The 18,980-nt window shown below is 35.1% G+C and overlaps 3 protein-coding genes across 12 annotated transcripts; 2 read left to right on the top strand and 1 right to left on the bottom strand.

The window, feature by feature from the left end:
• The first annotated feature begins 1,841 nt into the window (after positions 1-1,841).
• LOC123218885 (NAC transcription factor 29-like) lies at positions 1,842-3,111 on the top strand. The gene is made up of 3 exons (XM_044640537.1): positions 1,842-2,016; positions 2,125-2,411; positions 2,561-3,111. Exons 1-3 carry the CDS (start codon positions 1,842-1,844, stop codon positions 3,035-3,037), a joined length of 939 nt encoding a protein of 312 aa, XP_044496472.1. The 3' UTR covers positions 3,038-3,111.
• Positions 3,112-4,231: 1,120 nt separating this feature from the next.
• On the top strand, positions 4,232-13,161 carry LOC123218853 (guanylate-binding protein 3-like). Its single transcript, XM_044640506.1, has 14 exons — positions 4,232-4,645; positions 6,185-6,346; positions 6,577-6,642; positions 6,835-6,978; positions 7,133-7,246; positions 7,508-7,609; positions 7,711-7,896; positions 8,123-8,212; positions 8,276-8,410; positions 8,883-9,005; positions 9,545-9,630; positions 9,726-10,338; positions 11,325-11,402; positions 11,702-13,161. The coding sequence occupies exons 1-14, from the start codon at positions 4,385-4,387 to the stop codon at positions 12,743-12,745; spliced, it is 3,204 nt and encodes a 1,067-aa protein (XP_044496441.1). The 5' UTR covers positions 4,232-4,384; the 3' UTR covers positions 12,746-13,161.
• A 1,887-nt stretch (positions 13,162-15,048) lies between these two features.
• LOC123218038 (NAC domain-containing protein 73) lies at positions 15,049-17,857 on the bottom strand. Of its 10 annotated transcripts, none has more exons than XM_044639221.1 (5): positions 17,840-17,857; positions 17,535-17,625; positions 17,190-17,398; positions 16,912-17,101; positions 15,049-15,892 (listed from the first exon to the last, which is right to left on the bottom strand). In XM_044639221.1, exons 3-5 carry the CDS (start codon positions 17,310-17,312, stop codon positions 15,252-15,254), a joined length of 954 nt encoding a protein of 317 aa, XP_044495156.1. In that variant the 5' UTR covers positions 17,313-17,398; positions 17,535-17,625; positions 17,840-17,857; the 3' UTR covers positions 15,049-15,251. The 10 variants fall into 10 exon arrangements, with proteins under 10 accessions (XP_044495156.1, XP_044495152.1, XP_044495158.1 ...); XM_044639217.1 differs by having other exon boundaries at positions 17,190-17,377; positions 17,539-17,625; positions 17,840-17,855; XM_044639223.1 differs by having other exon boundaries at positions 17,539-17,625; positions 17,840-17,855.
• Positions 17,858-18,980: the final 1,123 nt, after the last annotated feature.

An 18,980-nucleotide genomic window follows, 5' to 3' on the forward strand; every position in this document is an offset into this window, starting at 1 on the left:
TTGTCAGCAGCATGGTTTTTCACTAAATGTTATATATATCCCTTCATTGACATTAAGAGTTTAGGCACGTACAAAGCAATTAAGATGAGTAGATTGGAAGGATTTGCATTGTAAGTACTAAATTAAGAGGATCCGAGATAAAAAGAATTGTCCATTGCAGTGCAAAACATTTAAGCACAGGTATATGATATATATGTGAGGCTAAGGGGCCGGGGCTTTGAATCTGAATAATATCCTATCGAATGTTGAAGACAAGGACAAGCTTGGACTAATATCAAAAGCTGTCATAAGAGGAAATTTTAACCTTTCCTCTGTTACAATTTGTCAGTTTTTAATGTCTCCAACTCTATGTGTGCCTTCTATATATACCAAGAAACATTTATAGACGACATCTACATTGCGTTCCAGCTTGAACACAGTAATATGGTGGTAGATTCCTAGTTCGGCTATTTTTATTTTTGATTGCTTAGCCAATTATATGTCCAGGTTTCGGATGAAGATCCATATAATAGGTTCCTGTCAAAAGAGGTTTAACTGACCATTAAACGTATATATCCATTGTGTCAAAATGGGCATACTCGGTGAAAGCTACTGCATGTATAGAGCAGTATTATTCTTTTTCTGTTCATGTTTACTTGCCCACACACATCACTTTAAAGCATATCTTAAATGGCACACGCGTCATTCTGTTGGTTCTTTGGAAGCCTCCATCATATATTGGCGAATCCAAGGCTAGTCTCCTTATCCAGTTGTAGTTAAACAATTACCATGCAATTTCTCGTCTTGGAATAAACTACAATAGCTTGTCGTTTATGCCTTCCCAAATTCATGATAAGGAAGACGATATGCTGAAGGTTTGACTGCTGCTTTTCTTCAGTTGGAGCCGAGATGAAACCAGAACAGGTAGAAGACCAAGTGAGGAGGAAAACATTCTCGGCTACAGTACTAGAATCTCAGCAGTCCATTCCCTTTTTATCAAAACGCTGCGTATTTTATATTGAATGAAATGTTGCGTCTTTGTCTTAAGTTTAAAACTCTCAAAACGCACCGTTTTAATTAAAAGACGACTTAGCCTTGCATATGGCATGTGTGGATCTTTGTGTATCGCACTCAAACATGAACGGCCGATTCAGTGAACCAGAAATGGGCTGGATCAATTTGAGTGAGTTGTCGGAGTCAACGGTCTAGTCAATGTTCGGTCAATATATGGGTTAAAAGTTGGACACAAGTTCGGGTTGCACCTGAAATTGAGTCTCAAGTCTAGCATGCGTAATCCACGCGTAGAACAGTAACACGTCACACCTCGCAAACAGTTTGAAACTCTCCTATATTTGCGATTCAAATAAAAAGGAGAAGAATTGTTTCCTTTTTAATTTAAACCACGACTTTATTTTTTATTACAACAATCAAAGCCACCGAATGGAATAGTATTTAAATTTTCGAAAATTAATAAAAATGAATTGAATTTATACTAAACCTTGGGTGGGAATAAGTTATTTGGCTATTTATGCACTGGTTCTATACGTAAAAGATAAAACCATTGTCAAGTCCAAAGCTCGGTTTATCCGTGCAACAGTCTAGTCAATGTCGGTTTATCCTTCAGCCGTCACGTAAAATGTCTCATTCAACTCCTGTTAATCTTGAAATAAACTACATGTAGATAAACTGTTATTTTATGCTGAACTCTTGGAAATTTTTTATTTATAATGATACTTCGCAATCATTTTCATACATATATATTCTGGTGCATATTAAAGGCAGATAATAGCTTGACATGCGAAGCTAGCAAAATGATCATACTTTAAGCTCACCTTCCCCATCAAGATTTCATGTTATAGCTAATGGAAACAATGAGGATGAACTCTCCAATGCTCCCGCCAGGTTTCAGATTTCATCCTACAGACCAGGAGCTCATCATCCATTATCTTAAGAACAAGCTTTCATCTTCTCCAAATCCTGTAGTTTCTATCATAGCCGATGTTGATGTCTACAAATTCAATCCATGGGAACTTCCTGGTCTCCCCTTTTTTACCATATTTATATGCTTAGGTTTATGGGTATGCTTGTTCCTTTGTGATTGTTCTTCTGGTTAATGATTGTTCTGTATGCTGCATGCTTGGGCAGGTAATGCCTGGTTCGGGGATAGTGAGTGGTTTTTCTTCAGCCCAAGAGACCGGAAGTACCCGAACGGAGCACGGCCGAACAGAGCAGCTGCTTCCGGTTACTGGAAAGCCTCCGGAACTGATAAGCCGATCATGTCGGCTACTGGGGTAAAGTGTCTTGGAGTGAAAAAGGCTCTTGCATTTTACCAAGGCCGGCCACCAAAAGGCATCAAAACCAGCTGGATGATGCTTGAGTACAGGCTTATTGATGATACCTTTCAGTCTCCAAGGCTAAGGGGATCAATGCGCGTAAGTTCATAATGCCATTGACTTCTTCAGAGAAATATAAACAAACAAAAACTGCCTGCATATCATGTGGCTATATATTATTACTCTTCTGTATAGATCATCTAGGAGTTGATTAACTTGTATCTCTTTCTAATTATTTCTTGGCTCAGTTGGATGATTGGGTTTTATGCCGAGTTCGCCAGAAAAGCAAGACTCCCCAACATATAAAAGAAGATTATAGATGGAATTGCAGCATATCTCCATTCACAGTTTCTGGGTGCTTACAAGGTCAAGATCAGATCATGAATAAGAAAGGTCCTATGGAAGGCTCTCCATACGATCAGTTACAAGCTTATAATCTTCTTCAGCGTCCCCAGGAAATTGAACAAGCAGATGGCAAACAAGGCCAAGTAACTCTCCAAACGGAGTCTCCAGAATACCTTTCAGACTTTGATTCCAACCCCCTTTCTGAAATGGTTTCTTCCAACAGAGAGGTTCTTGAATCCATTAAAAAAGTACTCTCTATCGGAGCTCTGGATGAATTAGTGCCACCGTTGCCACCGAATTCATCTTCTACCATCAAGGAGAACAAGGACACCAATTTTCAAGTATCATATCCACTACGCTTCTCAGAGTTCATAATCTAAGCAAATTCTGCCATGGAATAATGCCCTTGTTTATGTTTATGTATAATAAAACATCTCCAACCACTGTATAAACATAAAACACTTATATATAAAGGAAAAAGTTCCTAATTTTCAGAAGTTATTTCTACTTTCTGCAAAGAAGATGACAGCTTGAAGGCAGGGTCCCCAACCATGAAAATTCGCATATCATCATTACAAATATCAAACAAGGATCATGTGATGTTAAATAATTGGCGAATGAACACTGGATAACGTTTGCCACAAACTTTCCAACCAATACATCTCCCAGTTTGGTTCTGGCTCGCAAGAGAAAAAAAAAAGGTTCCGTTAATTATTAAGACCTGTCGCACAATCATTATATCAAATATATTAAAAAATTAAATTTTTATTTTTAAATAACATTGAATAAAAATTAAATTTTTCTCTCAGAACCTCTTTCTTTTTTCCGTTCAAATTGTCGTTAATCTTTCTTCTTTTCCTTGTAATGGACCTAATGACTTTATAAATTCAATTAAAGTTGACTAATCTCAATGCACTTTAATAATAAACAAATTATATATGCATGCTTGCTTGCATAAAAATTATGGCCAAAAAGACTTAGTCCCATCCAAAGATGGTCGCTTTTTTAAGTTTTTAATTTAATTCTGAAAAATCTTTTTATCTATCTGTAAACTATTAAAATAAATTAAATTTATTTGTTTTAAAATTTTATTTTTTTCTTTTTAAAACTTAAAAATGAATAATTTTATCTTATACCAAATTTTAAAAAATAATATTCTATCACAGAGATATTTTTTGTTTTCCGGATATTATCTCTCATGGTTGCTCTCTCACCATCTCTCTTTCTCTCCAGCCGGCCGCCTGTTGAATATTTGTGACTCTTTTCATTGATATAATTTAGATTTGAGATGACTAATTCTTGATTGACTAGAATATGTCATCTCTTTTATCTTTTGCGAAAAGTAAAGGGTTTTACTATTTGTTTTTTAATTGCATTTTTAGTGCCTGTCCTGAGGTAGAAAAATGAAGGCCAAGAGGGAAGTTGCTTTATTACAACGCACGCTCTGACGAGTCTCTCATCAAGACAATGATTAAAATACCCTCTACCCATCGGCTCTTTTGCCGCAAAATTCTTGTCCAGAATTGTAATTTCACTGCTCCCTTTGCCACCATTTTATATGCCCAAAGCCAGTCTTGTCGCTTGACTTCATACTTTCCCTCTCCAATTTTAAACCATCTCTCTTTGTCACTCTCTGAACTAAAAGCGAAAGCGAAGGCAAAGGCAAGAGAACGAAGAAATCGAAAACATAAAATTACGAGGACAAAGAAAAGCAAACAGATCACAAGATGATGAGATTATTCGGAAGAGGAAGAGATTCCGAAAACTCACCGCAGTCTATTTTCTCGCCGTCACCTTCACAGTCTCCGTCCATTTCGTCTCCAGTTACCGGTCCGGCAAGGCCGATCCGACTTGTGTACTGCGATGAGAAGGGAAAGTTCCGGATGGATCCTGAGGCAGTCGCAGCGCTCCAGCTCGTCAAGGAGCCAATCGGTGTAGTTTCTGTCTGCGGTCGCGCTCGCCAGGGCAAGAGTTTTATCTTGAATCAGGTGAACTTGTTTTGCTTATGTTTAATTTAGTGAAATTGTGCCATTTTTGGTGGTTTCTGTCGGAAGTTGTGGAGTCCAGGGTTTGCGGTTTGCTTGATTAATAGTGGTGCAATTAGGGTTTTGAAGTGATTTTGATGCTTTAGGAAGCTAAAAATGTGGTCATATTGGCCACATTTTATGGATGGCCTTTAGAACGCAATTATAATTATGTGGTGAACTTCTGTTCACTTAGGTTGATTTGAAGTGAACCTGTGATTTTATCAGTGTATTTATATGTTAAATTGTGAAATCTAGGGTTCTTGTTTTTGGAAATGTGTTGATTTTAGCTATAACTTTGCTGAGGTAGAAGCTTTATAGTACTATAAGGCGTTTCTTTTGTCGCTTTTGGTTAGTTACTAGTTTACTTGTGGGATAGTGTTTGCTTTTTGTCTTTGGTCTGTGAGGTCAGCAACTCCAGTCTCTAGCTTGTGATTTTCTAGATGTGGTTGATGCAAACAAAGGGGAATTGAGGCTCAAGGCTTAAACTTCTTATGGACATGCAAGTATATCAAAGATTATGATGAGATTGGTTCTATTCAAACAGAGTTGTCTAAATCAAATTGGAGAACAGTAACATGTAAACTGAGTATTGGAGAACTTTTGATGCCCGGTGTGCAGCATGATAACAGTAGTTGTAGTTGGTTCTCATTTTGGTGTTACGCATCACTCTCTAAAACTGAATTAAATGTTTTGGCTTTTTCATGGAGCACTTGTGCTTTTTCATGGAGTGGTTGTGCACTGAAATCTATTCAAAATCATACAATAAAAAATATGAGAAGTTATGTTGAAATATTGTTTCTGATAGAGAAATTTTTTTCTGGGCAGGTCTTATATGTTTTGCTTATTTGAATGAAGATAGCTCTATCCTGTGTCCTCACAAGAACACTTGTTAAAGAAATCCTTTGCTATAGGTCTTTGGCCCTTTTTCATTCTTCATTTTTCATAACTGGATAGGGGGCCTAAGTTGATGTGTATTGTTTTTGTGGTTTTTGGGATACTATAGTTTCTCGCTTTTGGTGTTCATATACACAAGATTTTTGAGTTTTCTGTAAAGTTCTAACTCATACAGTGGACATCTGGTCCACCTGTATCTCTTTGTAGACATCAATACAATAATGTTTCATATCAAAAAATAAAATAAAATGTTTATCAGTGTTAATTGAAAACATATTGCTCAAGTTGATTATTAGAGGCTCTTCCAAGTTTGTTCTCATAATTTGCCTTCTCATGCTTTCTCAGTGTAGGCTTGTCTGTTAGAAAGCATCCATATGAATGTGATGTCATTGTCCTCGAGTATCTAACATCATTTAGTAAGAAAGCCATATGGAGCTCCAATATATACCTACATTTGTATCTGAACATTTTACTCAAATGATATTAGAAGCTGCTCCTGGTTATTATCATCCTGATTCATGTTTGCTTCTTTTACCAATAGTATGGCACCATAAAATGATCTTCTTACATGAATAGACTTTTATATTAGAGTTCACCATATTGCAGCTTCTTGGGAGGAGTAGTGGATTTCAAGTAGCATCAACACACCGCCCATGTACGAAAGGCCTATGGTTATGGAGTGCACCTTTGAAGAGGACTGCTCTTGATGGAACTGAGTACAATCTTTTACTATTAGATAGTGAAGGAATTGATGCTTATGATCAAACGGTCAGATATCACTCTCTTTTATTATGATAAATTACTAGGAATTTTTTAAAATTTTTAATTGGTTGAGAATGATTGTAATTTTTTCAGATTTGTGCTTCAATGCTTGTAATGTATAGTTGAGAGGCTGCATAATTTGGTCTTGTGCCATTTTATAGCTGTTCCACATGTTACTTCTTTTTTTTTTTTAAAAATTTCTATCATCTTAAATCTTGTTTTTTACTCTTTGACAGGGGACATATAGTACTCAAATATTTTCCTTAGCTGTCCTTTTATCCAGCATGTTCATTTACAACCAGGTTGGAACAACATATGCTGATTTCTATATTCTTGTAGATAGATTCATTTTCTTATGTGATTCAATGCACTTGTTAACTTCACTGCTAGTGTGACTGTAACAATTCTATGTTTTTCCTCTTTTTTGGAATACTTTTTTCTTCCCTGGATTTGCGCAACAATAGCCTATTCATCAATTTTTTTCATACATATAGATGGGTGGAATTGATGAAGCTGCCCTTGATCGTCTTTCTCTTGTCACTCAAATGACAAAACATATACGTGTCAGAGCCTCTGGAGGAAGAACGTCAGCTTCTGAACTTGGGCAGTTCTCCCCAATTTTTGTTTGGCTTCTAAGGGTAATATTCTTTAAGTATAGTCAGTTATTCATTGATGTATATTTTGTTAAATATTTTGAAGATATGAGCTTGGGATTTCAAATTTGCTACTTGCGTGAAAATGCCCTGATGAATAGTTTTATTTCTGGCCTTATTCAACTTTTTTACTTTTCAGGACTTCTATTTAGATTTGGTGGAGGACAATAGGAAAATAACTCCCCGTGACTACTTAGAGATTGCTTTACGACCGGTTCAAGGGAGTGGAAAAGATATAGCTGCAAAAAATGAGGTAAGATATGTACTAGGTTTGCTTCTGCAATGACAAATAAATTTTACTGGTCTTTTGTCTTTTTAAGGCTGTCTTTGTGGGCACTCTAATAACTAAATTGAAAAGGTGATTTAAATGTTCTTGATTGTCTTCCTTTTTGTTTTAGATATACACTTCATGGATTCTTGGATGGGAATTCTGGGGCATATTAAGCACTGAAGTTAACTTTTTCATTTTTCTTTTTTTGTTGATGCTTATTGTATAACTATAATATATTAACAGATCCGGGATTCGATTCGAGCTCTATTTCCAGATAGAGAATGTTACACTCTTGTGAGGCCATTGAACAATGAAAATGACCTCCAGCGACTTGATCAGATATCGGTTAGCATCTTACTATTGTTTCTTTCCTATCTCTGTCTTCCTTTATTGTGTAATCATAACTTTTTATTTTCTAGACTGAAAGCCTTTAGTTTTGTATGCAGTTGGACAAACTAAGACCTGAATTTAGAGCTGGGCTTGAGGCTTTGACAAAATTTGTTTTTGAGAGAACAAGGCCCAAGCAACTTGGGGCTACAGTAATGACAGGTCCAGTTCTTGTGGGTATCACTGAATCTTACCTAGATGCTCTGAATAATGGTGCAGTGCCAACAATATCCTCCTCATGGCAGGTTAGAATTATTCCTTAAATTCTCTTGTACTCCTAACGTAGATTCGCTTTTAAGTGTGATAGCAGATTTAACTGGGGACCAATTTTGGGCATGCCATGTTGCCTAATTCTTTTTTTCAGTAAATACCAAAGCTTACTTTCCTCATATCAGAGATTTTTACCGGAATCATTGTTTTATTTTTTTTTTCTATTTCCTTTTATTCTTATCTCCCCAATAATTTATGCAGAGTGTTGAAGAAGCTGAGTGTCGTAAAGCATATGATTCTGCTAAAGAGTTTTATATGTCTACTTTTGACCGTTCAAAGCCACCTGAAGAAGTAAGTAATGCTCCATCCTAATCATTGATGATCTTTATCATTTTCTAATTTCAGTGCTCATAGGTTGCTTTAAGGGAAGCACATGAAGAAGCTGTTCAAAGATCACTGGCACTATTTAATGCTGGTGCTGTAGGAGTTGGTTCAGCTAAAAAGAAATATGAGGGCCTTCTCCAGAAATTTTTCCGGAAGGCATTTGAGGTAACAATTATGTACAATGCTATTATGAAATATAATGGTTAATGAATCTGATTGAACTAATGATAAATATTTAGATTTACTTAGTCAAAAGGATTTGTGTGGCCACTGACCTGTATAAATTCCCCAAAATTGGGGAAATATAAATGTAACTTAATTTGTTGTATCTCTTTGTATATGTAAAGGGATGCAATTCTAAAACTTCTTGTGCTGATCCTCTTTGAGAATTTATTGTCCTAAAATCTCTATTAGATAATTAACCATGAAGAATTACAGGTCAAAGATTTATCAAATTATGCAATATTTTTTTTATGTTTATACACCAAGAAAAAGTAATTGATGATCTAGCAAAATTTTTAGTGTTTAACCTTTCATTTATAGATTCAGTTTACTGAATTCTTGTAATTTATTTTTGCACCGATAAGGTGCATTTTTTATACCTAGTGATATAAGTTTGCATTGGCCATTGATGCAGGATTACAAAAGGAATGTATTAATGGAGGCAGATATTCGTTGTTCTAATGCTGTACAGAGCATGGAAAGGAGGCTGAGAGCAGCTTGCCATTCTTCTGATGCCAATATAGATAATGTTGTGAAAGTAAGTCTTCATTGCTTGGTTTTTCTCTCTATAAAAGAACTTCCAATCAAAACAGTTTTAAACTTCATTTTCTTCAAGATATATGATCTGTCTCAGTAACATTATACCCCCAAAGATACTAAGATATCAAATTTTGGTGTCTTGTTAATCATTGCGCATAGCATATAACATGCCTCTGTTTTTTGTGCATGCTATTGAGTACACAGAGGCTGATATCTAGTTAGCCTATATGTACATTTTTGTTAATAAATTCTTTGTTTCCTATTTTAAGTAAAAAGAAAGAGAAATAGAAGTAAAAAAAATGCAGAGGCAAATTTTGAGTGTCTGTATTATTACATTCTGTGCCTTAGTTTATATATTATTTTTCTAAAGGAAACCTGATCTATCCTAATTGTCCTTAACCTGGAGTGACATGCTTTATCATATGGAGTGGTACTAGTTCATATAGCATATTCCGTACAGTAAGTTCCCTACATCGTTTGTGTTCAAATGTTTATTAGAAATATGTCACTTGATATGATTGGGATTACATCATGCAGGTCCTTGATGCTCTTTTATGTGAATATGAAGCTTCATGCCATGGCCCAGCAAAATGGCAAAAATTGGCTATGTTCTTACAGCAAAGGTTTGTAACAACATTTTCTTCCTTGTTTCTTTTTCTTCTTCAGGTGGGGGTTTTATTATTCTTATTAATGATTTCTAAAATGTGTAACCACCCAGTTTGGAAGGTCCAATTCTTGACCTTGTCAAGAGGCTTACTGATGAGATTGGATCAGAGAAAAGCTCTCTTGTGTTGAAATGCCGCTCAATTGAAGATAAGCTGAGGTTGCTTAACAAGCAACTGGAAGATAGTCAGAAGTACAAGTCAGAATATCTAAAGCGTTATGATGATGCTATCAATGACAAGAAGAAGCTCGCTGATGACTACACTAGCCTTATAAGTAATCTGAAAGGTGAAAACATTTCATTGAAAGAGAAGTGTTCTAGCTTGTCAAAGACACTGGATTCTCTGCGGCTTGAGATTTCAGACTGGAAAAGAAACTATGATCAAGTCTTATCGAAGCAGAAAGCTAAGGAAGATCAGGCCTCTTCGGAAATTGAAGTTCTCAAGTCCAGGAGCACTGCTGCTGAAGCAAGGCTGGCTGCTGTTCGGGAACAAGCTATGTCTTCTCAAGAAGAGGTTGAAGAGTGGAAAAGGAAATATGGTGTTGCTGTGAGAGATTCTAAAGCTGCTTTAGAGAAGGCAGCTATAGTGCTAGAGCGCACAAACAAGGAAATGCAACAGAGGGAAGATGTTCTTAGGGAAGAATTCTCTAAAAGTTTGGCTGAAAAGGTGCTCCTCTCTCTCTCTCTCTGTGTCTGTGTGCGTGATAGGTACCTGCACTCACTAAACTGCAGCTCTACAATCCTCACCTGAAGTAATTCTCTGCACAGCCACTCCTGCAACTTAACAACTCCCTACCAAAGCTAAAATAGTCAGATAGAAATAGAAATGGATTAGGAAATAATGTGATATGTATTGACATGAGCAGTATCTACAATTCGATTCGAATGAAAAATGGGACAACTCAAGTTTGTCGAGCCAAAGTTAATGGTAGCTTGAATTTGGCTCAGTCCTTAAGTTTGAAGTTCAAAGCACATCTCAAGTTGATAACTTGAATTCGTGGCTCAAGTATGTGGTTTATTGACAAAACAACATTGTTTTATCTAATATTAGGCAAAACGATAGTGTTTTGACAATTACTTAACATGACTTAAATCGAGCCATGAGACAAGCGCGAACTGAGTTGAACTTCTTTTAACTTGAATTCAGTTCGATTTCAAAAACAAGCTGAGTCTTTTGTTTTGAGTTCAACTAAAATGAATTCAAGCCAAACTGGCTTTCAAGAGTGAGCCAGGGCAGTTTAGGTCTAGTCTTAATTAAAACTATCCTATATTTGGCAGTTAAGAGGCCAGCACTCTCTTTCCATTCACTTCTAAAAATCCCAGTCTCTCTTCTCAAACCTTTATTCCTCTACCTAACTGTCAGCCCTTCTCAGTTCATGCCATGTTCATCATTATCTCCCTATGGTCCTGCCCTATTTTTTGTGTGAATGACATTTGTTCTGCCCTGTTCTTTTACCATCTGTTTCTCCTTCTTACAGGTATATACATGGGTCCTAACAGTTTGTCTGTGTCTAACACACACTACTGACAAGAATGTGAAATCACATAGTTTATCTTTTTTTTCTTTTTTGGGGGGAATTTAATTGATCAATATAATACTTGACTATGCAGAAAAGAAAAATATTGTCACCTTTTTTATTTATTAATATGCAGGAGGAGGAAATGAAGGGGAAAACAGCCAAGATTGAGTATGCTGAGCAGTGCTTGACAACTTTAAGATTAGAGTTGAAGGTGAGGCCATTTTGCATACACATGCATGTACATTTCTTCACTCTTAGTCTGGATGCTTGCTCTGAGTACAGGAGCTATTTGAAGAAAATATAGATGTCTTCCAGCTATGTCATGCAGTATCAATATAGTGTCTGTCACTGATATGTAATAACATTATGGTTGTTCAGTGGCTCTTTTCTATGACATGCATGTGTAAATGCACCCATGGATGTGTTTGTGTATTTATCTGTAGGATTTTATCATATTTTGATATGTGGATGTCTTGGTGGTGGTGTTTAACTGTGACAAGTCCTTTTCAGGCTGCCGAGTCAAAAATGAGGAGTTATGAAGTGGAAATATCATCATTGAAGCTTGAGGTCAAAGAGTTAAGTGAGAAGTTAGAAGCTGTAAATTCCAAGGCCCTATCATTTGAGAGGGAAGCAAGGATGATGGAACAGGAGAAGATGCATCTGGAGGAGAAGTATAAATCTGAGTTTGAAAGGTTTGAAGATGTCCAAGAAAGGTGTAAATTTGCTGAAAAGGAAGCTAAGAAGGCTAATGAATTGGCTGAAAAGGAACGAGCTGAAGCAGCTGCTGCTAGAAAGGCCAAAAATGACTTTGAAAAGTTGGCAATGGAAAGATTGGCTGTAATAGAGAGGGTTCAGAGGCAGATTGAAAGTGTGGAGAGACAGAAAACTGACTTGACTAATGAAATAAATAGAATACGTGAATCAGAGTTGGAGGCCCTCTCCAAAGTGGCACTACTGGAGGCAAGGGTTGAAGAAAGAGAGAAGGAGATAGAGTCACTGCTGGACTCAAACAATGAGCAGAGAGCCAGTACAGTCAAAACACTTGAAGATCTTCTGGAATCTGAACGTAAAGCCCGTACTGCTTCCAATGCTATGGCAGAAAGGCTGTCTCTTGAAGTACAGTCTGCACAAGCTAAAATTGATGAACTTCAGCAAGAACTGACTAAAGCTCGACTGAATGAAACAGCATTGGATAGTAAGCTCAGAGCTGTTTCACACGGCAAACGCTTAAGAGCAGAAGACTGTGAAGCGGGAGTTGGATCTGTCCAAGATATGGAAACAGATGACAAAGTTGTTAGAGCAAATAAGAGGTCCAGGAGCACAACTAGCCCACTTAAGTACACACAGGCAGAAGATGGCGGTTCAGTGTTCAAAGGTGACGAGGACAACCTGAGTCAACAATTGAACCATGATGATTACACCAAGTTTACAATGCAGAAACTTAAGCAAGAACTCACCAAACATAATTTTGGTGCTGAGCTACTTCAGTTGAGGAATCCCAATAAGAGGGAGATCCTTGCTCTTTATGAGAAATGTGTTCTTCAGAAGTCGTAACAATCTTTTATGTATAGGATGGTTGAATATAATTTGCCAGAAATGTAGATCATAGATGAGTTAATGTGAATAGGAGCTCTAAAAATCATTTCAGTGTAACCATGTGTTGCCGTGGTCGCTGCTCGACAGAAAAAGAACTTTTAGGGTGTGATGTGTGTCTTATCCAATGGTGGTGTGTGTATTTTACGGTGTGAGCATTCTTGTCAAGGCCTAGCCGCCACATATGTTGTTCCTATTAAAGTCGGGGGCACGGATTAGATGGGAAATTGCACTTTGAAGTATGAGAAGTTTATCTCCTTTGGTTTTGTTAATAAAGAACCCCCGTAGTCCCCGGAATGAATGAGCAGAATAATTGATGTCATGTTTAGAGTCGGAAATAGTTGTACTCCGCAACATAAGTAAAGTTTGATTTGCCATCTGGGATGTTTCGCTTTTTAACTTTTGAGAATTTAGAGATTGTGTTCCATATACTCTGGAAATGAAAAGTGTAATGTTTTTTCAGTTGTTAAAATAAGTCTAATAGATTTTCTAGAGAGAGTCCAGAGAATGATTTCTTGAATTTTGTTTTAAGGTTGAATCCAAAACTGAAGTCCCCCTTGTCATTGCGTCTCTCTTAATTTTCATGGCAAGTTGGGAGAGTGTAATCACGGTGGAGGGTCACATGGTGCTTTGAGTAATTGCTAAGTCTGCATATTCATCTTATTAAGGAGATGCATGTATAATCAAGATTAGTACATGTTGAAGATGGTTGTGTGTAAAGCTATCATTTCACATTTAATGTAATGTATGTTGTTTGATTAGCGTATTCATTTTGCATTTAATGTGTAAACAATAAAATTACTTTACATTTAATATATCATCAAAACAATATAATCGTTTCATATTCTGTTATAACAACTTAAATGCCTTATTTGACGATGAATGTATAACTATAATCGAATAACTCAAATCTCTTTTTACCTTAAAAACATCTGTCCTTTCCAACAGTGTGTAGTGTTGGAATCCATACGTTTGCATTCGGCGATAACATGCGTCTAAACAACGTGAGTCATTGCACACTCTTTACGTGAGGTATCTACATGTTTTTAATGACAAAGCATGTCACAGGGATAGCAGGCGCATTATCAAACATCTGTCCTGTAATAGATGGTAAACTTAAACCACATAACAATCATCTAGTTTTCATTTGATTAACTGAAATCTGAAAGCAAGTAAAGAACTGTTATATAAAACCAAATACTGCTTGAAGTTTAGAATATTGTAGAGCCAGAAGACTCTTCTATCTATTTTGCTTTCAAACAAATCCGGGGCCATTTGAAGGTTCTTGTTTGACTTCTCTCTTCGTTTCCCTCGTTTCCCATTTAAAGCATGAATACCGAAGTGAACTTCGTTTAGTTACTTACCCAAAAAAAAAAAAAAAAAAAAAAAGACTTCGTTAAGTTTTACAACGCAACCATGGAAGCCAGCTTCTGTTAACCCTAAATCAATTATCTTATCGTTGTTCCTTTCATGATTTCTTAAACTTCATTTAGATTTCCAAATCATAGAACAACTGTAATTTAATCGTCTGAAAAAATATAAGGTAAAGGTTCACTTTTATAGACCTGCTGCTCATGTGAACATCAGAAAATTAGTCAAGAAGGGAAAGAAAAAGTGAAGGAAACTTGTTCAATAGGTCTCCAGGACTGCTTCAAACAGTGTTTGACCCCAACAAATTCCATACTTGCATGACAAGTTTTGCCCAATTTAAAATATTATTGTTTCAGTGCTATATTTTAATAGAAGCATGCAAATTGCAATGAGTGAATGGGCATGCAGCTTGCTTTAGTTTTTCGTAACTTTTTTTGGCAATCACCCTACGCATGTCCAACAGTAAAATTATATCATACTAACTAATTATATTTCTTGATATCTCCCGTGAAATCCAAACTGTATTATTCCTAGCTAATAAAAGATGGTAGCGTGCGCATCTCTTTCCAATCATAAGTTTCTCATTCCTTAGCTAATGAAAAATGGTAGGTTACGCATCTCTTTCCAATCATAAGTTTCTCAAAGAATAACGTATCATCAAAACACAATACAAAATACAGTCTCTGTAAGTCTTCCTATTAATTACTTAAAAACAAAATTAATAATCGCTGTACACCTCTTACATGAAATCAACAACACTTTCATTTGCCAATAACAGAATAACTAGCTTTACAATATTAATAAAACTATACATATCTATTTTAACTATATAAATAAATATATATTTGATATGTATTATCTAGTGATTGAGTGATTTTAAATTAAAGATAAAATAACACTCAATCATATGATATTCATTTGTATACTCAAAGATGGTTACGCAAAGCATTGCTCTTATATGATATACCTATACTAAAATTAACAAAAGTAGGCATTGATCAGTGTTTGATGCTGATCCTTCATCTCATTTTCACTGTCACCAACCAAATAGAAACAACCAAACGAGTCCTTGTCATTTCTACCTACCAAATTCTCCCTATTTCCTTTCAAGATTTCCTTTGCTTGGATCGGCGGCCAATCGAATAAATGAAGACCCATCACCTTGAACTACCAAGTTGGGGATTAGCTGAGGTAGGCTTTCTCTATTGTGGCAGCTCCCTTGATGATCATATGAAATATAAGTTGGCGGGTTGTAATATTCAATGAGATTTGAACTCTTAGGTACAGCAGTATGCCCACTTCGTTCTTTTACTTTCATCTCAACTGGGTCCTTAACGCTTGAACCACATTGTCTAGGTTGAGTTTGGTAGAAAACTTTTGAAACCACCAACTCTCCATCTTTCTCTTCTTCATTGTTGCCAAGATGGTATTGGTGCATCACCCAGTTTGTCTTTTCAGGCTTTCTTTGCCTACCAAAGTTGGTGTAGAGAACTAAAATCTTTTTATACCCCTTCACTTTTCCACCAGAAAAAACTGCCCTAGTTTTGCCTGTTTTATGCCACCTTGTCTCGCTTCCATCTTCATCGGAGTGTACTTTCCTTCGTTTTCTTGTTCCAGTGGTGTATGCCTTTGATGGTCGATGAAAGAAGTGACGGATTTGGCCATCTTTGCTTACTCCTTTGTCATCAAATTTACATAGAAAGTGAGCTTTATTTTCAGAGCCTTTAAGCAAAAGTACAGTTTCCCAATAAAATATGAAACCGATTCAGATATAAATGTAGAAAACCACTACATAAAACAAAGATGCATGTGCAACACTTTTTCTCTGTGCAAGAGCATATGGCTTCACTGGAAAAAAATGTGAAGGATGTAAAGACAAGAAACTTGCTCCTTATATCATCCAACAGATTTAGATGACAACACTAATCAAATTTATTGCCAAAAAATGCAATTACATTGCCCATTAAAGTGGTATCCACTGTATCATATAAGTAAAGATTTCACAAATATAACAGAGACTTAAATCTAAGATTTCTTTCTAAAATTTCTAATATTCTATCAATTTTCCTAATATTTGAACTCATATAACAAATTTGAAATAATATTACACTTATTACCTTGTTTCTCAATTTGTTACTTGGTCCATTGAAACTAATTGTCTTAATGTGCGAGGGTGTAATTTTGAATTAGAGATATAAGCTCCGAAGAAAGTAATATTTGTATATCTTCTAAGATTTTTCTTGGGATGTCATTGGCTAGAAAACTTCTCTATGTTAACATGGCTTGCCCTTTATTTTTTTGCTCACATGTACGAACAGTGAAATTATTCTAGCTTCTGTGTCTAATTTAATGTATAGAAAAATTTGGAAGAAACGGATTAACGCATTTGGTAAAGTGTAAAAACAGTTCAAAGAGCTTTTAATTTCAGTTGATTACGCTAAAGACATGAAGATAATTTAAAATAAAACTGATTAATATGATCAATTTCTGGCTTATTATTAGACCATTAAATATGAAAATAAGAATCTTTGGTTAACTTTCTTCTCTATGCTAAACATGAAGAGTTATTAGTCATAATAATTTGCTTAATTGATTAGCAATGGAGAAAGCCTATACATGCAATTACAGAAGAGAAAGCAACAACCCAAGATCTATTTCAATCATGTCCCTTAGGTTTTCATTTCTGAACTTTGTCAAAGACAAATCATAATTAAGCTAAAAGCATAAATCAAGATATATAACAGTAAAAGACTTACCTGGTAGCCGCTCTGGATGAGTATAGCAAATTCCATTTTGACCCTCTAGCGTTGGTATAAATTCATCGATAAGAGGATGAATTTTGCGAGAGTCAGACAGTACTTTGGCCTCTAAATGGTCAAGAATCTCATTATCAGTTGGATCAAATTTCACCCCAGCTGGTAGCCCCGGCAAATCATGAATCGCCGCCTATAATATTATACTCCTTGTATAAATTTTATGAAGAACAAGTTTAATGATAATTAATTAAAAATTAATAATGATTAGCATATAAAACCTGATCTTGATATTGTATGGTGTGGCCACAAGAAGGGCAAGTTATGGTACGAATTTCTTCTGGTGTATTAGCAATCTGAATAGCTGATCTTTCTTCTTCTTCTGACTCATTGCACCACGTCATGATTTCTCTTGCTTTCTTCTTTTTATGCCCATCAGAAGAAGCTGTTTTCCCTCTTGTTTCCTCCACTTCGTCAAAACACAAAGAATCTAGCAAGATTCAGGAATAAAATTGTATATCTAATAATTATAACAATTAACAACAGAGAAAAAGAAAACGAGTACAGCTAAGCTAGCTAGCTTGCAAACTTGTCTCTTAAACTAAAGCACGTGTTTGGTTGATTACCCACTTAATATTCTTGATGTTCCTCAAAATTATTTCCTGCAACACTTTTTCTTCCTTCCCTTGTAGAAAATTCTGCTCCAAGTTACAGTATCTGAATGAAAATACAAAGAGAGAGAAGTGGGATATAAGAGGAAGAGAAAATAGTTGCTTGTACTTCAAGTTTGGTTATGCTAATGTATATACGTTCGTATGTACATCAGCAATTAAAACTTGTTTAGGAAAGTAAAAGATAAATAACAGAAGGATAAATTGAATGAAATATATATACAAGTAGACTCAGCAGGAAGAGTGGAGATGGGGCAAACCTGGTTCTAGTTTACGACGTTTCACCTCTTCAGAAAGAGAATTAAGTTTGGCTTTGGGCATTAGCTCCAGTGTCAACCTAGAGTGTCCTTAAAGATAAGGAAAAGTTAAAAATTTTCCTACTTGTATAATATACGAATACCCATGGAACCAACAAATATGAAAATAACATCGGATCTATTACACCAAACTTGTGTATGGATTTTAATTCATTTCTTAACGTAGACTTCTCTTGCCAAGCTACCATTGTTGTTATTATTTTTAACCTTTTAAATTTTAAAAAATTATATTTAAATTCTTTAAGAATATCACTAATAAAATATGCCAGTAATCTTAATATAATATATTATCAATTTTATCTTAGATATTTCAAGATTAATCTTAATTTTGTTACTATTATATCTTTACTTATTATTATTTTTAAAGATAAAATCACCCTCATTTTCAATTAATAAAATAAATAATATGAAATATATTTTATAATAATTATACAAAAGAGTATTTAAATAAAATAATATAATAATATTACTAAATACAATAATTATTTATATTATATCTATCAATTTTTATTTATACCGAGTAATTCTTTAGGTAATCAATTTTCAAGATAATCATCTAATTTTAATAATAAAAAATTATACAAATCAAACACACCTTAGGAGTGTAAATACAAAATTTGATATTTTTTTGGTGATTATTGATATGATATGATATTTGAGCTGAGTTATCTAGAACCCAATGATTGTTTTAAGGTTCTTTCTTAATGTAAATTTTGGTGTTATCTAAATATGAAACAAGAGATTCCTTCCTATGTTGATTTTGATTATTATAGGCTCGGCATAAGGGTTGACAATCTGAAAGAAACATATTTTGAAGTAATTCTTTTTCTTTTTTTTTAAAAAACTATAATAATATGGTAATTGTTCAATCAACATAATCAATCTTCTTGATGTGGAAAACCGACGGAAGATTTTATATTTCTAGTAATTGTTGCAGAATGAGACAAATATTCACGAGTCATTCTTTCTTGGCATGCATATGGCTTTCAGTATAAAAGACAAGCTACAATACTTGGTAAATACATTTAAAAAAAAAAAAAACCTTTGCAGAAAATATATATTTATTTTTGGGTACAAAAAATCT

The sequence above is a fragment of the Mangifera indica genome, chromosome 6, assembly GCF_011075055.1.
Source record: "Mangifera indica cultivar Alphonso chromosome 6, CATAS_Mindica_2.1, whole genome shotgun sequence".
Classification (NCBI taxonomy): domain Eukaryota; kingdom Viridiplantae; phylum Streptophyta; class Magnoliopsida; order Sapindales; family Anacardiaceae; genus Mangifera; species Mangifera indica.